Below are 22031 nucleotides of genomic sequence, written 5' to 3'. Positions count from 1 at the left end.
CCACAAAGTAATCCTAAAGAGAGAAAGTGAATACTCAAAGGTGGAACACCAAGTTCCAACACATCTCAAGCCTTTGCAAGCACCAGAAAATCACTTTCAAAACCCCTCCAAAGGCTTGCCCTCACACAAGGAGACAAATAGGTTTTTATACCCCCCCCCCCACTCTGAAAAACTAGTCATTAGACAGACTCTGCATTGATTGTACATACTCTGTATTTATCATAACATCCGATCCTTCAAATCCCAATGGTCAAATCTGGGAAAAAGAACACATCAAAACATCTAATATTTGGATCAACTCAAACCTGAGAGCCACATGTTTCTTAAAATCGGAGGTTCCGACACATCGGAACATCCGAAGTTACATCGAAACATCAGAAATCAGCACGGGTGACCTTCTGAAAAACGCCGATAACTTTTGACCCCGATATCTGATTTCAGTGATCCCAGACTCTACGAAAGGCTTATTCAGATGGCTATACATCCCTACTAAGTTCATGATCTTAATCAAATTGGAGCACTTTGAATGCCAATTCAGACACTTCCACCTATTGTACAAAGCTTAATCCCCTAAGATTAAACTAGGTACCCCATGGAACATGGTAAACACCACTAAGTCTTGGCCACAACCACTTTTTACCACTAAGACCGACAACAGCAAATGATTAAATCTAAAATACCATTTAGATACCCTGGACTCGTAAAGCAAACTCTCAACACAAACCCATTGCACACTAAGCAAATAGTTTGAGCACTCGACACAACAAACAAGCAACGCTTTCGGCAGACCATCTTGATAGTAAGGCTATCGACCTTATAAGTCGGTCTCTCACAAAACTCCTTGAGACCAGCAAAACTATAAAATATATTCTAGCTATACCTTTGCCTTAAGCAATCCCATCGAACTTGACGAACACATTATTCAAGCCTTGACACTTCTCATAGGCTTGTTATCAACTCTTGACTTGAGTTTAATGACAATGTTCATCCTCACTTCCTATCTCGATCCTCTCTTGATCTTCTGGAAGCTTGATAAAGTTCACTTGATTGCTTCGCATGCACCAAGAGTGAAAGACTTCTCTTTTCACATCATTTTTATTTGGTTCATCACCAAGACATGAATCGTAAGCATCACGCGTATAAGTTGTCTACTAAGTTTATCTTGATCTTGGTCTTCCAACTTGACATATTGAATATCTCAATTCAACCCATGCCTTCTTATGGAACGTAACCCTAATTTACTCTTAAGCACAAATCACATAGGTTAGTCTATAAAGCCTAATTGAAAATTTTATACCTTAAATCACTTGATCTTCACAAGTAGCTTGACATTCACTCTTATTGTCAATCTTTATATGGAACCTAACCTCACTCACTCTCAAGCACATAGCACATGAGTTAGTCCATAAAATCTAATTGACAATCTCATATATTTAGTCAATTAATCTCCATAAGTGACTTACCCTTCACGCTTATCGTCAATCTTCTTGAGCTTCTACTTTATCTTATGAGCATCACCTAGAGCTCATTAATATTGATGCATCTCTCTTAAGTACATGACATTCCTCAATGATTTTATGCTTAATTCTTCACGCATCACCTATGGAATAACATAGTAACAATTCTTAACACAATTATTATTTCATAGATCTTGTCATTAATTATTAAAATCACACTTAGAGGCTAGATAAACGTTCAACTAGCTACTCCACCGGATTTGAAGTGATTGGACGACCTGTGCATCACGCTGGAGTTCAATCACTTGGAGCTGAGAGGCTACGGCTTCGATTCATTACACCGGGGGAGGGAGTTTGGGAACCATCTACCCCCAACTTCACCTCCGATCAAGGGTAAGTTCCCTTCATCTGAAATCGTTTCTGGGAGTATGTTTTTTGGGTGCAAGTGGAATTGTGGGTTCACTTGGCTACGATGCATTTTGCGGGTACCGTAGCTCTGTGGTTGCAATCGACTAGATTAGCTGAGCACGCATTGACATGGAAACTACTCACCATGGCTATTGCCGATAAGTTTGGTAGGATGAGTTCCAGCAGGTTCTAAGACAATTCATGTGGTTCCGTCGGACAAATTCAATGATGGAATTTGCGAAGCATTTTGATCAATTGATGCAAAGTTTATTAGCTCTGTATAATTCATGGGAACTCATGTTTTTCGTCACATAATTTCTTGATGGATTAAGGGAGGATGTTCGTAGTGCTGTGGTTTTACATTGCCTAAAAGAACTCGAGATTGATGTGTCTTTGGCTATCTTGTAGGAGGAGGTGTTGGATGGTAGTTGGCGCCGTGAGCGGCGAACTGAAGGCATTCTAGGCATGCGTGGGAGTTCTCTCATGTATCGGGTTTAGAACAATCAGAAGATAGGAGAGGTGTGGATGTGGCATGAGCGGATGGCACGAAGGACAAACTATCCACTCTTTGTGCCTACTGTCGTGCCCACGGGTTATGCTACCGTTGTCAGGAGAAATGGTCACCATATCATATGTGTGCATCCACTGTCCAGTTGCATATCATGGAGGAATTGTTTGGGTATCTAATTCCCAAAGAGGCAGTGGAGCAAGTCACTCAAGACTCTGAATATGGGGAGGCCCTATCCACTGAGATCATGATGACTATCTCCAAAATGATTGTTAGTGGAGCCGATTACCCAAGAGCAATGCGTTTGAATGGACAAATTCATAAGCTGGAATTGGCTATGCTAGTTGACTCAGGAAGCTCACATTGCTTTGTTAGCAAGGAATTGGTATCCAAGCTGTCTGGAGTGGTGAAGGCTGCTCAATTAGTGCGTGTGAGGATAGCCAATGGTGGAGTTCTATTGTGTCAGTGGGAAATTCTACATTGCCATTGGTGGTTACAATATTATACAATCAAATACGATATACTGGGTATGGATTGGCTGGAGCCATTGAGTCCCATGAGTGTACACTGGGAACATAAGACTTTGTCATTTGAGTATTAAGGTCAATGAATCACTTTTATGGAGTTAAACCTTAGCTCAATACTTGCAATATGATATCCTCTGAAACTCTGAAGAACTGGCAGAATAGAGGTGTGGTTCAGTCCATTGTGCAGTTGCTTCAGATGGAGACATGTTCTAAACTCACATATTTACCACAAGGCTTTGAGGAGCTACTAAAGGAATTTGCCTATTTGTTTGATGAACCGAAGGGACTTTCACCTCAAAGAGAATTTGATGATGCCATTCCTTTATTACTTGGCACCAAACCCGTGAACTTGCGGCCATATCAACATAATTCGGCGCAAAAGGATGAAATTGAACATTAGGTAACAAAAATGTTAGCTCAAGAAGTAATCCAGCACATCAATAGTCCTTTTGTATTGCCAGCATTGTTGGTTGGGAAGAAAGATGGTTCATGGTGACTATGCGTGGATTATCGACATCTAAACACGATTACAATGAAGAATCGGTATCCTCTACCTATAATTGACGAGCTGTTAGATGAGTTAGTGGGAGCGATTTGGTTTTCCACATTGGATTTGAAGGATGGGTATCATCAGATATGCATGGTTTAAGCTAATGAACCGAAGACCGCTTTCAAAACACACAATGGGCACTACGAATTCAAGGTATTGGCATTTGGGCTGAGGGGAGCCCTAGCCACATTTCAAAATGTGATGAATTCGATCCTCAATCCATTGTTGTGAAAAGGGGTTTTGGTGTTTCTCGATGACATTTTGATTTACAGTCCATCTCTGAATCATCATATTATTGTTCTGCGCCATGTTTTCAGTCTGTTATCAGACCATGAACTCAAAATCAAAGGTCTAAATGTGCTTTCGCAAAATGGAAACTTACCTATTTAGGTCATGTGATTAGTGAATCTGGTGTATCGACGGATGCTAAGAATGTTGAGGCGGCCATCGTTGGCCTCAACCCAAATTGGTGAAGGAAGTGCGCAGGTTTCTTGGGCTTGCCGGGTATTACCGGAAGTTTGTCAGAAACTTTGGTATATTGAGCAGACCTTTAATTGACCTACTGAAGAAACATGAGATATTCAGATGGACTGAGCTGGAAGAGGAAGCCTTTCACACTCTCAAACAAGCTTTGATTTCTGCACCTATGCTAGCATTGCCCGATTTCAATAAGCAATTTGAAGTGGAAACTGATGCATTGGACAGAGGCATTAGAGCTGTGCTCCTTCAGGAAGGACATCCTCTAGCCTACTTGAGCAAAGCATTGGGCATTAAGAATAGTCAACTTTCTACTTACGAAAAGGAATGTTTGGCTATCTTGTTGGCGGTGGAACACTGGAGAGCATATTTATAAGCTAGAGAATTCATCATCCGAATGGCAAAGAAATTTGGTGCACCTACAAGACCAGAGATTGTCTACACTATGGCAATTGAAGGTTTTGATGAAGTAGCAAGGGCTTCAATATAGAATCATTTATAAAAAGAAGTAGTGATAATACTATTGTTGTTGCTTATACAGGGTGGCATTGGAGCAAGTGGAATTAGCAGCAGCATTTCCTGTGTGCCAGCTTGGATCACTGAAATTGCTAAGAGATCTATCAATGATCCATATACTCAACAACTGTTAACTGAACTCATTGTAACTCATGAGAAGGTATTTGGCTGGACTTTGACACAAGGAATCTTGCGGTGCAAAGGAAGGATATGGGTGGGTAAAAATTCCTCAATGCATCACACAATTTTGCAAGCTATGCACTCGAGTGCCTTGGGTGGACATTCTGGCATCCAAGTGACTTATAGAAGGATAAGGAAATTATTTGCATGGCCATGATTAAAGAAGCAGGTGCAAGAATTCGTGAGTGGTTATTCTGTGTGTCAACAAGCTAAAGGTGAGCATGTCTTGTATCCTAGACTTTTGTAGCCATTGCTAGTTCCTACTCAAGCTTGACAAGTGGCCTCTCTCAAATTCATAGAAGGATTGCTCAGATCGGCAGGGTATAACTGCATAATGGTAGTGGTCAACAAACTAACACGATGTGCTCAATATATTCTTCTAGATCATCCTTTCATAGCTTGGCAAGTGGTTCACACTTATCTGACACACATCTTTAAGCTGCATGGTCTTCCTCAGTCCATTATCTCAGATAGACACCATATATTTACTAGTAATCTTTGGAATGAGTTGTTTCGTTTGGTTGGCACTCAACTGACCATGAGTTCTGCATATCATCCGCAAGTGGATGGACAAACCGAAAGAATTAATCAATTTTTGTGCTTTGTTCATTCTTCACCCAACAAATGGCATTCATGGCTAGCTCTTGCTGAATTTTGGTATAACACCACCTATCATTCCATGCTTGGACTATCACCGTTTGAAGCTTTATATGGTCATGCTCCCCATCACTTTGGTATTGTGGATTCATGGTTTGTATTGATGCTGATTTGGCTACTTGGTTTAAGGAGCACCAACTCAAGTTGAATCTTCTACGCCAACATCTTCACAGAGCTTCTAAGAGAATGAAAGATCAAGCAGACAAAAAGAGATCTGAAAGGAATTTCCAAGTTGGCGATTGGGTGTATTTAAAACTACAAAAATATATACAAACTTCAGTGACAGACAAAGCTAATCACAACTAGCTTTTCGGTACTTTGGTCCCTTTCAGGTTCTTCAACGGATTGGCGCGGTTGCATACAAGCTGAAGTTACCAGAGACAAGAAAATTTTATCCGATGTTTCATATATCGCAACTTCGCCGAGCCCTTCCTCCGGCTGCTTCCTGTCACGCTAACCTTCTGATGCCAAACTCTGAAGAATGTCTGACAACAATGCCATGTGAGTTCTGCAGAAGCACCTACATCGTCGTGGCTCCCAGGCGGTTGAGCAAGTCCTGGTGCAATGGGGAGGTCAACCTGTTTCTCTTGCTACCTGGGAGCGACTTTCGGAGCTTCGACATCGCTTCCCTGCGGCACCGGCTTGGGTGTAAACTGGTTCTGAAGAGGGAAGGATTGTCAGGACCAATGCTACACTGAAGACATCAGCACCGGACTTGGACATCGAGACTGAGAGCTCTAGGAACAAGGCCAAGTCCCAAAGAAGGGGCGAGCGACAATGTCAGCCTAACAAGCTATACCTGAGTGATGTGTGGGCCTGAAGAGCGCACCTGGTTAGAGCAGTATCGGGTCTGAAAGCAGGAGGGGTGAGCTGTAGACAGGTGTGTGGAATCATTCTTCTGAACAACCCCTTTTTGTTCTTCCTCCTCTCTGAATCTTTGCTGTGCTACTCTCGAGTTCCTCCGTATCTCAGTAAAAATCACCAGACTATTGTGTGAATTCATGTGTGTGCTCGTTCATGAATCGTAACAATGGGTATGCACACGAAAATCTTCACGAGGCAGGTTCTGTGTCAACAAATTTCGTGGTCTCTTAAAAGGGATTGATAGGAACAACAACGATTGGTCGATCTTGAACTCTTATCGCCTCCGATCCCTAGGTATTCGTTAATGCAAGACATGGAAGGATTGGGGGGGGGGGGCATGGAGGAAATCCAATGGGAGGGTTGGCATTTGGAACCAAAGGCAAGGACATGACCTACCAATCGAAGCCCAAGGCGAGTTGGTTGCTGTATGGAGCCAGCCATGAACCTTACCTAAAGAAGTTGCAAGCAGAGGAGGAAGAACACCAACGTCGTAAGAAAAAGAAAAAAGTAGCAGTCAAGCCCAATTTGAGTTCCATGGGGAGCTTTGGAGCAAGGTGTCACAACTATATGGTTCACTATCGTACCTGAAAGCTGATGGGAGGGGCAAAGAAGCTTGAGGTCCATCTCGAGATACAATAATAAGTAATTGGTCGACCGAGAGCTGTGATCGAGTAGATAAATAGGTGAAATATCATGAATCCTAATACGACGCGTTGAAAATGTTTATGTTGAAAAAAAAAATCTTGATAATCTTTTCTCAATAATTTTTTATAACTTTTTCTAATAATAACTTTTGCATAAAAGTTTTTTAGAAAACTTTCTAAAAAAAAGTTACAGAGGGAGAGGATTTTTGCTAATTGACTTCCTAACGTGCGTCCATGAATTAGCCACGTCCGGGAGAGACCGTTGTGTGTGGACAAAAAATATGAACAAAGAAACTCTGAGCCCTGTATCCCTCCTTTCTCTCGATCTTAATCCCCCCGTTTGCTTCTGAACCCAACCTAAATTTTTCAATTCCTAGTTGATATCTATTGTTCTTGTGACACAAGGAGAAATGTGATAAGAAGTTGCCGCCATCAAAACTGGGATGAGACTGGGCCGGGACCCGGATCCTCTGCCTTAATCATGATTAATACAGAGAATCACTGTGTGAAACAGTGTAATGAGTCAGTAGCTACAGTAGCCTGTATTAATTAATTGATATTACTGTAGTAAATACTGTAGCAGAAGTGCTGTAGCATACTGTAGCGACAGATCTAATCTCTCCATTTTTAATCGAACGGTGCACGTTCACCTTAATGCAGAGAACTGTAGCCTCTCTGCATTGGCTTCTCCAAATGAAGCCGGAAGAGAAGTTCCGTGACCCGCAGAAAAGTGCTTGTACATTATTTTTTCTTGAGATGAAAACAAAAGCTGCACAAATGGAGTCTCGGAACAAAAGCTGCACAAATGGAGTATCAGAAAAGGAACTGCACAAACGAAGAGTCACACGCCGAAGCCAGATCACGAGAGCGAAGCCAGACGTTGCTCTCGCCGCACGGCTGTTCGCCGGCCGGCCGGCGCCGCGAAACGCCTGGTGGTACGCATCCCGCGGGCCCCTTTCGGCTCCCCCCCCCCCCCCGCAACTGCTCGTCGGCCCCACCGAGTAAATCCAAAGGTGGCCCACATGTGATACCAGGTCAGCGACACGTTACACGCTGGTTCCCCCTTCCTCTCCCTCCCCCGTTTCGGATCCGACATCCGAGCGACCAACACCAACCCAAACCGAGACCAGTCTCACCACCGCACCACGCGGCTCGCCGCCGATGGCGACCGACGCCGACGAAGCGCCGCTGCTCGCCGAAGAGCCCCTCCGGCCAGGCGCCTGCAGCCGCGAGCTCGAGCTGCGGGAGTTCCGCGACCGCTACGTGATCCGCTCGCTCGACGGCCGCGGCGCCTTCGCCGTCGCCCGGTCCGACGGCTCCCTCCGCGCTCTCTCGCCAGGTCACTCCTTGTTCCCTAAACGGTAGAGCACCTCACCGGCCGCTTAGCTGCGCGGAGTTTCGCGGCTTCGCTTCCAGATTTGGGTAGTTCGAGCTGGTCGACTCGTGAATCGGTGGTGGTAGCTTACCTGTGCGTGCGTTTGTTCGCGTGCAGAGGAAGCCGCGGCGGGGAGCGACTGCAAGGTCTCGAGGATATACGGGGTGGCCGGCATCATCAGGTTGCTAGCCGGTGAGTCACCTGGTCTCGCGCCCACTTGGATCATATCATTTGGGATTTTCTCTGCATATTGTGCTCCTTAGCTGCGCTTGTGGAGCGGATTTAACTCGCATACGGTCATATCTCCTGCTTATCCTCCAACATTGCAGCAGTGCGGGATTGTTAGCTTTTGACTATGGATAGTATAAAACTACCGTATCCGAATACTCTAGGTTTTTCTATATTATAGGGTATATCTTTATTCCCGGAAAAGGAATCTCTAGATGTATGAAAAATTCCCGTAGATACCCGGGATATCTCATATACAAGAAAGTTAATCTCCAAGAATGATAAGAAAAGACTTCAGGAGTCGTACGACGACCCCTCCTATATATACGGAGCTAGGGGATTCTGCGGAGGACAAACCATTAGAAGTCAACACAACTCCATTGACACCTTACAAGCCCTTCGCAAGTTAGATCTATATTAGCTTCTCTCCTCGACTACATACAAGGAATCCCTCCGACTAGGTGACAGGATGTAGAACTATTATCTTAAGGGAGGTCTGGACTAGGGATCGTCTCTCCCATCGCCGGTGAGCAGGTGATTAAGGTGCATGAAGGGATGACCTTGTCATGCTCCGCCCGAGCCAGAACCTCCTTCGAGACCTCGAATTCCAGCCAAGGCGTGATCGCGACAGCCCGGCGCTACCAGCAGAACTCTCCACCCTCTCGGTCTTCTTGTGACCCATGGCGTCGAGACGAGGCAGTTGATGGGTTTTAGGGTTTTAGGGGCGGTTCGAAGCGAGAGTCACATAAGAAAATGGCTTAAGGAAAGCGATGACGGAGGAGGTAAACGCTATGTGGGCTCCCTGTCTTGTTTTATACGGGGATGACGGCTCTCTAAATGGCTCTTCAACTGACGCTGTGACGGTTCCAAGTCCGACTTGAGACCACATTTTCATGCTTTAACGTCACATCACATTTAATGCCCGACACATGCAGGAGTAGTAACCCAAAGAACCCGGAGCACTACGTCGCCATGTGCACGCGGTTTCCCAGCGTCATCATGATCTTTTGTCAGGTAAAGAATCTCGTTACCACCACGCAAACTTATGCTGTGACAGTTAAAATTTCAAGTCCAGCCAGCAACAAGTCCTTTCTCCCTCATCCTTTTGAAAGGTTAGGACGTATTTTCTTGAATGAATCCAAATTCTTATTCGGAGGGAATACCTTCTTGAGGGCTCGCCTGAGCACTCGAAGGTATTCGAAAATCCCAAGTGGACCACCCGAGGGTCCTGAGGACCCGGTTAGATGTATCACCCTAATTGGGGATCCGAGCTCTATTCGAGGACGTGGTCGGTCAAAACGTTTATCTTTGTTGACCTAGCCTTTGACCCATCGAAGCCTCATTTCACGTACTAGTGGGGACTTGATGATGGGTTGTATAAAACTACCATATCCGAACACCCTAGGTTTCTCTACATTCTTGAGGTATATCTCTATCCCCGGAAAAGGAATCCCTAGACGTATGGAAACTGCCTGTAGATAACTGGGATATCTCGTAAACAGGGAGGTTTATCTCCAAGAATGATAAGGAAAGACTCAAGGAGTCGTACGACGACCGCCTATATATACGAAGCCAGAGGACTCTGCAAAGGATAAGCCAATTGAAGTCAACACAACTCCATTGATGCCATACAAGCCTGCGGAAGCTCTGCACCTTTGAGCCCTCCACAAGTTATATATGTATTAGCTTCTCTTCCCGACTACATATAAGGGAGCCCTCCGACTAGGTTTAGATTTATCTAGGCTAGCTAAGCACCCTATTGTATTCAGTCCTAGAGATTAATATAAGACCAACAAGACGTAAGGCTATTATCATAATGGAGACTTGAACCTGTATAAGATTATGTGTGTACTGTGTGATTCGTTTACTCAAAGCATTCCCTACTATTTCTATAAGTCCTTAAGTCCAGCAGTTCACCAATCGTCGACACCTATGCCTTTTTAGTAGCTTTCATTTGGCTATCAACTGATATTGATGGTTACTTCTGAACACAAGCTTATTCAGACATTTTATAAATGCTAGAGAAGCAATTGTAGCGCGTAATTTACAACTCGATGCTAACGAAAATTGCATGACATACCACAGTGTTCTGCACTTAAACTTTCATTTTTGGTGATATGTTACTTGTTAATGTGTTTTATATTATAAATTGGTTATAGTCTGAACTATAAACTGCTCCACTGGGCATTTCTGCATTTGCAGTTAAGCATACTCTAGACTCTGATTTGAATGGGGTTTGTTGGTTTCAGACATGCTGCAGAATGCTGTATTGCGAGAACATTTCTATGGAGTAGGTTTCTCACTTCGCAAAACTTTGTTTTTATCAGGAAGCTATGTACTTGTCATCACTTCACGAAAGGATGCTGGCTCTTATCTGGGTTCCCCTGTGTACCATGTGAACTCGATGAAATTCTTATGCTGCAACGAGGCTATAAAGCACTTAACTTCACAGGAAGTATGGAAAAAATTGACTGCTCATGCAATTTCATTCACATGGTTTGGTCAGAACTAGGCAGTGATTATCTTTCTTTGGCACTTGGTAACTGGAATTGCATTTAACTTTTCTATACCATCTTCCTGCAGAAAAGGGATGAGGCATACTTCATGTCTCTACTGAGAATTGCAGAAACTACTTGTGGACTGTATTACTCATACGACAGGGATTTGACTCTAAAGTAAGTAATCTGTCATGCATGTACCTGAATAAGGCAACTGAAAGACATATAACCTTTAGTCTTCAAGAAAGACATATGGACTTGACATGTTCTCTATGATATAAGTTGCGATTGGGTCGCACCTTGTCACTGTGATTCTATTTTGAACTTGCAATCCATATAGGGAAATTAGTTGAGCATATCAATCAAGGACAAATATAATTGCTTTTTTATGTGTAGTAGGTTATAGACTATGATATATTAAGTATCTTTAGTAGTTATTAGATGTATGACTATCGGCTGTATTGTCTACTGAGTTTCTCTTTTGGTGCATTTGTGTTAATCTGATTGGAATCAGACGACAAGGAAAGAATGTGATAATGTAGCACTCTCCTCTCCCATGCCTTGTTTTGAACCCACCTTTAATAGAGATAAACATTATTGTCTTGTAGCTTGCAGAGGGCATCAAAGTTGGCTGCAGGTAGGATACATAAGCCACTATGGAAGCAGGTTCGATATGCTTTATCGCTGTGATTTAGTATTTATATGTCCTTGGCGTTTGAATCTTTGTGGCTGCTCTCTTTACTTAATTCTTCATTTTGTCACTAGAACGTGCATTTTCTTTTGTAAATATAAGTGTGGTCCAATTATGATGAACTAAACTAGTAGAAATGGCTGGAATGCATTGGTAACTATAAAATCATAGCAAAAAGCAAAGACTGAAAGCATGGGTTGAACAGTCACCCCCCTCTGCTCACAGATGTGTGTGGAATGTGAATTACTCTTCTTGTGCCAATGTCTGAAGATAATACTCTGTCCGTTCAAAAATATAGGGTGTATTTTATTTTGGAAAAGTCAAACTTTGTATATTTTGACCAACAATTAGTTAAATTATAAGTATACTTAGCGTATAAAAATTGTACAACTAGATTCATATTTCACAATGCTTTCACATTGTATTGGTTCTGTATCTATAAATAATATATGTTGTGAGAAAACAATGGTCAGAGTCTAATTTCGAAGAAAGGGCCTGTCATGGTCGGCCAGCAGTATAGCCGCAGGAAGAGCAAGGTGGCGGGCTAAGCCACCATACATTAGGGTGGGCCCAGTTGGTCCACACATCATTAGATAAAATTAGAAGGTTTCGTTTTAGAAGAATGTAATCAAGATTGCGATCATATCTATAAGATCCAATCTCTAGTTTCTTAGGGGTCAAGTCTTCTCTATATATAGAGGGAGACATCTATCAATGAGATCAAGAAAGGTTTAGGGTTTTCCCTGAACTCCTTTCTCCGTTCCCCTATTGCTACCGCCACCACTCGTGGGTCTGTGAACAGTACCGCACGCCACCGCCACCTCCTCCTGTGCCCTAACCCTAGCGTCACCTTGCCCTGGCCAAACACCAATAAAGAGCTTCCGTCTCCCTCTGTCTATCTCAATCTCAATCCCCTCCCACAAATCAGCGCCCCCTACAGGGCCACATAAAACATGCCTTGTATTCTTGAACGGAGGGAGTACTCTTCGACTTCTACTTCTACTATTACTGATTGGGTGGTTGAGCTGCTTCTATTTGACATGTCCAGTGTATATCGTGTTTAATTTCAAGTGATTTAGTAATTACTAATTAGAAGTACCCGCTCTTCACATTCACACCACCTCCTCACGCACATGCATGTATACTGGTCTTGTATGCATGTGTGCAATCTTATTGTTTATAGAGAAAGAAAGATGGCCAACTGGATGAGCAAATCATGAATGTAATTATGATTGATCTTCATGATAAGATCGTAGATAAGTAAATGAGTGGCATTGTCGTATCCCTACTGAGCCAGAGATGTCAATGAACCATTAGGTGCTTCTCAAACAAGCACTTGATTAAATGTATGTCATTACCATTTGATTTTAATGCAACTAATTTAGCATTATACTATGTGTAAGTGTAACATTACATGCTCCCCCTCCCACTCTCTTCTCTTCCCACACGCTCAACATTTATCCGGACCGGTGTACTCCACTGGCATCGTGAAGACGTGAACTGCCAGTAGCAATTCTTGATTGTTCTTATTAGGACGTGTTGCTAATGGTCTCTATCTGTGCTACCAGCATATCAAGTCTCTGTGCTTGCTCACTTAGGCAAAAGATGTGATGAACTTAGTCTGTGCATTTATATATGCTTCGCCACAGAAACCTTAGTAATCTATTTATAGACTCGAATGCATGTTTCATCATGCCTAATTATTTGAAGCTTGATGTGCCCAAACGTTTTGAAGTGGTTAGTGAGCATGATATTTGGAGACATGCTACACAGCTTTCAAAACAATAAAAATCCCTTTCCTGTTTATATTACTATGATGCCCATTTTAGTCTTTTTCCAGACATGGAATCAGGTAGTGTGCTAAAAGTAATCTTTCATGCTCACTGTTCTTTAACTTTATTTTTCAGGCTGATCCACGGTTTGTTTGGAACAAAAATTTGTTAGAAGAGTTTATCGAAGCTAAGGTAATCAGATATTACGGGACAAAACATGTGTATATGTGGATTTGTCTCCTTTCTTACGTTCTTACTTACTTTTCTGGATATTTTTTTGGCAGCTTGATGAGTTCATCATTCCATTGATCCAAGGAAATATCCAAAAAGTTCAGCAAATTTCATGACATGCACAATTATTCGTATCTTTATTGTCTGGTGGAGTGTAGTGTGTACTTGCTTTCCACATGTAATGTTGGCTTCTCTCTTTTGCTATACACATTGGAAGAACATACAACTTTTCAAACATGCAATGCAATACTTATTGTTTTCCCACCACTGGAGGAGTAACATGCTTCAGGAAGTTGGTCTATCCTTAACTATTTTACGTTTTCAGTTGGCACAGTTTACCATGAAGGATACACCTGTCACAATAACACTGTTCTCACGGAGATGCAACAGGCGTCTAGGTTGCACCTTCTTTCTATTTATTTATTTTTCTTTACTGACACTTCTTGAGACAGGATTGACTTAAAGAACACAGTGACTACTTGTAATGCATTGTCATGCATTCATTGCAGGAACAAGAATGTGGAGAAGGGGTGCAAATCTTGAAGGTGCCACAGCAAATTTTGTAGAGACAGAACAACTGGTTGAGTACGATGGTTTCACATCCTCATTTATACAGGTACTTCATGATATAAGGATTTAAACTTCTTGTTGCTTGACGATCATGACACGTTCAAAATACAGATTGTCATTAATCTTAAAATGGATTTTGTTACCAATGCTATGGGCCTGTTTGGCACAACTCTAGCTCCGAGATCCATGCTGGATATAGAGTTTGTATGATAAAATACCCTCAATCCAAAATAAAAAACCAGATGACTCAACTAAATACTCTCAATCCACCCACAACTCCAGATCCAAGATTTCTTGAGCTAGGTTTGACCAGCTCTAAGAAATCTTGGATCTGGAGCTGTGCCAAACGAGGCCTATATTATAGGATGGTATTTTGATTCAATGGATACAAACTTATAAATTTGATCCTAAGGGAGAAGAATGCAATCATACCACATGATCAAAATAATCATAGCTGTTCAGCCCAATCAAGAAATTTCCACAGCAACATGTGAGTAATTGAGTATCCATCTACTTTAATAAAGAATCAAATTGTTCCATAAATATCTGATTGGAATTCATACTTTCATTTGTATGCATATATCATGCGTAAGATTTTTTTATAAAAAAAAAAGTTTAGAATGTCGTTTAGTTATACTGTATCCCATTTCTATTGTCTTAAAAGCTTACTAACTCCATTGTTAGGTTCGGGGCTCCATTCCACTTCTCTGGGAACAAATAGTGGACCTGAGCTATAAACCGCGGCTCGGCATTATTGAACATGAAGAAACAGTAGGAATCTCTTGCTGTTATTTGCATCTCTAGTGGCCCACACTTAAAATAACCTGTTGATTTTTTTTTTCAAATTACTATTACGCTCACAGCCGAAGGTTGTTCAGCGCCACTTTCATGATCTTTCACAACGATACGGCGAGACAATTGTTGTTGATTTGACTGACAAAGTAAGTTTTGTGTACATGTTGATGTTATGCAGTATTATCTGGTCAAATAAATGAGTACTGTGAGGCTTTATGAAGCAAAAGTGTTCATTTGTGGTATGTTGATCTAGTGTTTTCTTCACAGTTTGGCAAACACATGAATATCTAACAAACTTATGTTTGGTCTTTTAGCTTTGTTTGAGAGGAGAAACTGAATTCGGTCAAATAAATGAACATTGAAACAGAAAAAAATAGCAATGTCCTGGAAAAACTGTATATGTCAGGTGTGGCTTTTTTCCTATAAAAAGTGCAACAAGTCCTAGTCAAACTCGTGCAATCCAAACTATAGGGAAGTTTTTATGTCTGGTATGGTGCACTTTGAGCTGTGCTGTATTCACTCATGTTTCCCTGCTTGGTAGTTGGTATTCTAATTTGGATCTCTTAAAACAGTTATTCTTTTTGGGTCACTGAGGATACACGCAGTTCATCTAGTTTGTTTTTTGTTGCAGCAAGGTGATGAAGGAAATTTAAGCAATGCATTTGCTGCTGAAATGGAGAAAATTCCTGATGTCAGGTGCTTTATGTTTCCTGGAAATGCTTAGCTAGTGCTTCTAGTTGTGATATTGTAGGTGATGAAATAATTACCATTTTCCAGGGATTAGCATCATAGCATGTACATAAAAAAATAGTTATAACCTGGATGTGCCCTTTGTCTCTTCCAGGTATGTGCATTTTGATTTCCATCATGTTTGCCGTGGTGGGAATTTTGATAATTTGCAAGCTCTCTACAATCAAATTGAGGAAGCTATTCAGGGACAAGGGTAATTTTAAATGTCCAACATTTCATGCTTACCTTTTGTTCCTGATGATACCACTTTAAGATTCGTTTCCAACAAAAGGTTTAACTGTGGCAAGTAATTTTCTCTTGATTCATTTCTGGGCCAGCTGAGCAGATATTTTCTTATGAGCTCCAAAGGAGAGATATTGTTGGAGCAAAGTGGTGTAGTTCGGTCCAATTGCATTGACTGCCTGGACCGTACAAATGTAACACAGGTATATTCCATCATATTTCTGTTATTCAACTTAATAAAATTGTGAAGTTAGTAACTTATATTGTAATAAACCTTCACACATCTTATCCTGACAACCCTTAAAATTGATGATCTCTTAATGGGCATTTTTCAGTTGCAAAACTCAAGTCCATCATAAATTTGTTTCGATCAGTTACACGTTAGTTAGACCTTAGTAACGACTTAATGGGTATGTCACTATGTCCTAACATAACTAATTTTTCCTAACAAACATCTCTAGATGATAATACCTTGCGTAACAAGGTGCCAGGCAGGGCAATGATGTAGCCTGTGCTTAATAGTTCCTCAGGTCTAAATACATGCAGCTGTATGTAATGCTAATGTTTACTAGACATGATAGCAAGAGTAGAAATGATGTTTTTGCAGTGGATTAATGATCATGAAGTTTAATCATTTCATTATTGCTATTAATTCCTTTGGAACACCCTTTCTTTTGCTTTCCAGAGTTTCCTTGCAAGAAAATCATTGGATTCGCAGTTGCAGCGAATGGGGGCATTATCATCATCTGAAAGCATTTCTATATCAGATAACATTAATGATATATTTAAAAAATGTAAGGATATTTTATATTGTAATATTTACTGTGGATCCTCAGACAGTTATTTACATATCTTGTGGCCATGCCTGGCAGTATGGGTTGAGCATGGAGATGAGGTAAGCTTGGAGTACGCTGGTTCTTATGCTTTGAAAGGGGATTTAGTGAGGTAATGCCTAGCATGTCTTCCCACATTAATAATTCATAAATCAACTGTGCTATGTCGTGGCTTCCATTACAACTGAAATAACACAGGTATGGAAGGCAGACATTACCTGGATTAATTAAAGATGGCATGAGTGCTCTTTCACGATATTATTTGAATAATTTTCATGATGGAGTGCGACAAGTAAGTTGTAGACATACTGGCTGTTCCGATATTGCTGTTGTCAATGACCTCTCTACTTTTATCAGTTACGGATCCTTTTAGTTTTCTTTGTTGTATGACTTTGTGTTGCACTTCAAACGTTGGATCACTTAACTAAGCTTCTCATCATCTAGAGCTCATTGCATCATTCTTCTTTTCCACGTTTAAGGATGCACCATGAGATATTGATTTAGGTACAACTTACAGCCATTTCATGTAGTAATTTATTCTTTTCCTGTGCTTCATGTTAGATTATCTCTGCTAACACTCTTTTGTTTAGCAGGTTAGATTATAAGAAGTTATGCTTATATAGTGCCTCTTTTAATGCTTTATTATTCATTTTCAGGATGCTCTAGACCTTATTAGTGGATACTATACAGTTGGCAGAGGCAGCCCTTCTCCTTTTCAAATCAGTGGATTTGAATCTGCTTCGGTAATTAGCTTATATTTTCATTTCCCTGATGGGAATTTGCTACTCTCTCAGCGGCTCTACTTTGGCATGTAATCGCTTCTGATATTTCCTTTTGCAATTGTTGGGGAAAACAAATTGCAGTATCTTCCAGTGGCTTCAGCAATCATAGTTGGTGGGATTACTGCAACAACCTTCACTCTTAGTCAAGGTCTGCTTGCTCATAGTGTCATGTTCTTTACATGAGTAGTGCTCATATGCTATCTCAGAAACTTAGTTGCACAAGTCTAAATGTAACATTCATGGTCTCATCTCATCTGCAGTTGGACGGAACGCACAACACTTCGTCGCCTCCATTATCTGCGCAGGCTTGACAGTTGGAGTAATAGCCTTGGTGAAAGCAAATGGAAAGCAGTTATGCTCTAGGCCCCGTTTGTGTGGTCTAATCTAATTCCTGATCTTTTTTTCCTTATATGATAGAAATTGAAGTTAAAAAGTTAGGAAGTTATTTTACGCATCGTGGGAGTAGATTAAATAAGTTTTGCTGGTTGGTCTTCTGGTCCTGTAAGCAGTAAACTAACAAATGACTATACTGTCCGGTTTCTTTACCTCGACGGTTGAGAACTTGCATTCTTATCCTGTAAACTGAAGATACTTTGTAGCCCCAGATTAGACTCCATAATTTGTCTTCAAATTTCAATAGGGGACTGTGAGGGGCCGTTTGGTAGAGCTCTCAGAGCTGATTCCCGGCTGGAATCAGGGGGAGTTCTGCCAAACAGCAGAATCAGGTTTTAGTTCCCCGGCTGGAATCCGTGGGAGTGATTCTCTGATTCTGTTGATTCTGGGGAGCTGAAAAAAGTAGCTTCTCCTGATTCTGATTCTGTTGAGAATCATTTTCTCTGGCAAATTTTTTTTAGAGAATCACTAGAGAATCACTTTCAGTCACAGAATCACTTCCACCACAGAATCAGGGCTTTGGAGAGCTTTACCAAACAGGCCCTGAGTATAGAACTCCACGCTCCAAAGTTAGCGGAAAGCTGGCTCTTGCATAGCCGAGGAGGCCAGGACTGAGTTCAAGTGGTAGTGAAACTCTTGCATGATGACTGATGTCACTGCGAGCCAGCTGCTGGAAGCAGCTCGCAACTGGCAAGGGTATCCCCTCACAGAAATGCGGAGCCAGGCCTCGGAGGGTTTTCCCCCAGATTTACGACGCTTGTGCAGATATGCAGCAGTACTTTGCGTAGGACGTGCTTCGATATGCACAAGCTTTGGAAGATAGTGCATCATACTGGAATTATATTTTTTTAGGGAAATACAGTGAAGGAGATCTGATTGTGAAATTTGTGAGAACTGACGTCGATGGCGTTGGCGTAACAACACGCTCTGGCCAACTGTGCACCTTCTTCGTACTAATTTCATTGTCCACCAGACTTTTTGAACGGAAGGCTTTTGCATGGTTGACGACGGCACAAAGTTTTTATTTCTCGGTTCTGATTAATTAAAACCTTTTCTTCTGTTCCTCAAAAGGACTAGCCATAGTAAAATTTAGGCTCACCTTTACACTGATCTGAATACTATTTACACTGATCTGAAAACTAATTTCAGCTTTGGTCCTCGTTTTGGCGTGGAATTCACATGTCTGGCTCCTTGTGACTTACATTTTATTTTATTTTTAAAATAAGAAGCCAGAATTGCGCTGCCCAAAAATAAGGGCACCGAGCTATTCGTGGCAAGCCACACTTCAAGGTGGCGAAACGTCGCGACCGACAAAATTTGTCCCTAATCTCTTTCATCTCTTTGCCCGCTGTTCCACATTGGGAATGCAAACTGACCTCTGTTATGCTGTTTTTTTACAATTCAGAACACGGCTGTCTTTCTCACGTTTCTCTGTACCCATCCTCCATTGCAGGTGACGGATCTGTTTGCTTCTCTCTCTCTCTGAATGATTTCTGATACTGCTGGAAATTTGAAATGCAGGATCTAGCATCTGGAGTTCTTGGCGGCGTCATAAAAGGATTAGGAAGGAAACGCAAAATTGAAAGAAAAATTAACTGGGCGAAACTAATAAGTTGACATCCCAGAGCGCTATCTTGTTGAACTGTCAATGGGAAATAATGGACCAAGACCAACACAAGAATTGACAATTGGTTCTCTCTCTTACTCTTTTTCTCTCTGTGCGTGTCTGTGGCGCGTACTTAGCACAACATAATCCAATGCAGATGACATCAAGATTGACGACGAAGCACCGTCAAAACCAGCTGCATCACCGTCCACATCTATTCCGAACAAGAAGAGCAAGACAGGTAGGTAGGGCAGTAGTTTCCAGCAGTTGAAGGATATGCTACGGCTCTCCTTTTCTAATCACAATGTCTACCATCTGCTAGAGGTGGAGAGAGAGAAATTGTTTGAAGGATCAAGTGATGTTCTGACGCCACGGAAGAAAAGCACCCAAGAGATCCTCACCAAATACAAATTTAAAGGGGTATTTCTCTTTTCACAATTTCACATTATTATTATTTTTTTTTTTTTTGCGGAACTGCCGGGGTAATTTCACAGATGTTTTAAATTTCTCATTTTTTGTTGGTTTACCGAACTCCGCATTCCGTTGCAGGACGCTGCAGCTGCTGCGGCTCATGCGAAAGATAAGCTCGTGCAGCGGCAGGAGAAACTTGCGGTAAATGAATCCAGTTCTTGTTTACGAGCATGAACAGCCATGGTAACTGATCATCATCCATCCTCCCTGTCACCAGAGAATAACCGAACAATCTGCCGAGCTCGAGAGCGAAGCAGAAAACTTCGCCTCCCTTGCCCAGCAGATTTCGAAAAATATGGAGAAGAAATGGTGGAAGCGGTGATCTTGCCGTGACCTGCGCCTGGACTCTGGACGTCGCCTGTTCATTGCCTGCTAGGTACCACCCTGCGCTGTCTACAGCCTACACAGGCAGCTTCACCGATCTCGGTTGTGCACACACGTACGTACGTAGCTCATGAAGAGGCGACAGAAGCCACGAAGAGTCAAGACACCATACTGATCATCTGCATGGTTGTAACTTGTTGTCTTGCACTCTTGCCCGTCGATCTCTCTGCACCAACACCAGCATTGTTAATATAAGACGATATACACACCAGCTGAATGAAAGAGAAGCAATGTGTAGTTAACGAACTAGCGCTGTCTGCTTCGATGCGATGCGACCTGATGTGTCTATTCAGTGCGATTTTGATCGTTGACGGCTACCCATGCTTTCACTTGCCGGAGCTTCTGAACGCTCGGTCAGGCCAGCATGGTTGACAGTACGAGGCGGTACGTGAAAAGGAAACTGCCGGCAGAACAGATGGCGCGAAGAGAGGCCACGGTGGGGGCAATAGAGCCGCTCGCGTCGTGCCCTCGTCTGGGCGCATATGCTGTCTCTGACTTCCTTGGATACGGATCATTAATCGGCCGGTGCGAAAGCAAAATATGGGTCCCCGAGAATGTGGAGGAGTACGTCTCTGGGCCATCCCAATCCCGCATGGGCAGCCCAGATCTCTTCTTCGGAACTGATGATGTCCCCTTCTCATCCATGCTGACTGCCCAGATTTCAGCTGCAGAATGGGCGCTGTTCTCATCTTGACACACAGGAATGAACGATATTATATGCAAGCATGTGGGTAGGCCGGAGTACTATATGCTGAAGAAGACCAGGGCATCGTTTAAACTAGTCTTCAATAGAGAAAAATGGGACTAATTTGGTATAAAAATGACCTGGTACCTGCGTACGAAATCAAGATTGAGCCCTGTAGACCATTAACTATCGGGTACTCTATAGCATTGGTTGGTACTGTACAGCTCAATGTGAATTAGGCAGGCAACGCAATAATCTCTTTGCTTTGTGAGTTGGTTAGCTCCTAGTAGTAATAGTACTAGCCACTACTAAACGAAGCAAGGGGACCGAAAAAATTCAGGTCGGAATTGGATGCTAGCCTGGCCACGAGGACCTCGTGTGCCGCTGCCGGCCACAACTGCGGTTCGCGAGCAAGTTTTCTTATTAGCCCTAGCTTGTGCAGGTCCCCATCCGGAAAGGACAACGGCATGATCAACCAACCGAAGCATGCCGCGCATGGCGCAGTAGGCAGTACCGCGCAGCACTACCGGTCATGGCGATGGTGATGCTACCACCCCAACTAATCCCCTTCTCCGTCCACAAAATATCAACGGCTGTAGGACAACATTCTAGGATAGATTAGGGAGAGTGGTGGCGGTAAGCAAGCTAGCAATGCTATCAGACTCACTAAAACTAGTCAGTGGTTTTTTTATAATAAGGGAAAACAAATTTGGGTAGGAGTTCTGCCATTCACTCGTGTGGGTTTTTGATGTTTGAACCAAATGATGGACGGAGATATTAAATGGTGTCCGTACACTATTCCCGCCACTGGTTGATCTCTTAATTATCCAACCGTATTACCGCATCTAATAGTATAGATAGCTCGCTAGCTAAAAGCGTTTTCAACAGTACATATTAATTAGCTATAAAATTGTTCATATAAAAAAATCTAGATGGAGGAGAGAGGTGATGAAGAGA

At 42.3% G+C, this 22031-nt stretch overlaps 2 protein-coding genes and 1 long non-coding RNA gene across 7 annotated transcripts; 2 read left to right on the top strand and 1 right to left on the bottom strand.

Annotated features, from left to right (window-relative positions):
* Positions 1-7578: 7578 nt before the first annotated feature.
* Positions 7579-18174, top strand: LOC133912260 (phosphoinositide phosphatase SAC8). 5 transcript variants are annotated; one of them, XM_062354917.1, is made up of 20 exons: positions 7829-8127; positions 8281-8355; positions 10719-10846; positions 10975-11066; positions 11498-11555; positions 13488-13544; positions 13637-13670; positions 13901-13981; positions 14093-14199; positions 14838-14924; positions 15017-15094; positions 15580-15644; positions 15793-15891; positions 16024-16123; positions 16606-16714; positions 16793-16865; positions 16952-17045; positions 17410-17496; positions 17617-17683; positions 17796-18174. In XM_062354917.1, the coding sequence occupies exons 1-20, from the start codon at positions 7950-7952 to the stop codon at positions 17921-17923; spliced, it is 1797 nt and encodes a 598-aa protein (XP_062210901.1). In that variant the 5' UTR covers positions 7829-7949; the 3' UTR covers positions 17924-18174. The 5 variants fall into 5 exon arrangements, 3 of the variants coding, with proteins under 3 accessions (XP_062210903.1, XP_062210901.1, XP_062210904.1); XM_062354919.1 differs by lacking the exons at positions 7829-8127; positions 8281-8355 and adding an exon at positions 7579-7822; XR_009908776.1 differs by lacking the exons at positions 16952-17045; positions 17796-18174.
* Positions 18175-18450: 276 nt separating this feature from the next.
* Positions 18451-20655, top strand: LOC133912261 (uncharacterized). Its single transcript, XM_062354921.1, has 6 exons — positions 18451-19381; positions 19450-19619; positions 19692-19775; positions 19857-19954; positions 20084-20146; positions 20223-20655. The coding sequence occupies exons 2-6, from the start codon at positions 19577-19579 to the stop codon at positions 20325-20327; spliced, it is 393 nt and encodes a 130-aa protein (XP_062210905.1). The 5' UTR covers positions 18451-19381; positions 19450-19576; the 3' UTR covers positions 20328-20655.
* LOC133912262 (uncharacterized) lies at positions 20475-21426 on the bottom strand. Its single transcript, XR_009908777.1, has 3 exons — positions 21222-21426; positions 20666-21078; positions 20475-20555 (listed from the first exon to the last, which is right to left on the bottom strand). It is a non-coding gene; the product is annotated as an uncharacterized LOC133912262 (long non-coding RNA).
* Between the last annotated feature and the right edge of the window lie 605 nt (positions 21427-22031).

The sequence above is a fragment of the Phragmites australis genome, chromosome 3 (assembly GCF_958298935.1).
Source record: "Phragmites australis chromosome 3, lpPhrAust1.1, whole genome shotgun sequence".
NCBI lineage: Eukaryota > Viridiplantae > Streptophyta > Magnoliopsida > Poales > Poaceae > Phragmites > Phragmites australis.
The sequence above is the reverse complement of the archived record's forward strand: the minus strand, read 5'-3'. Positions and strand labels throughout refer to the sequence as shown.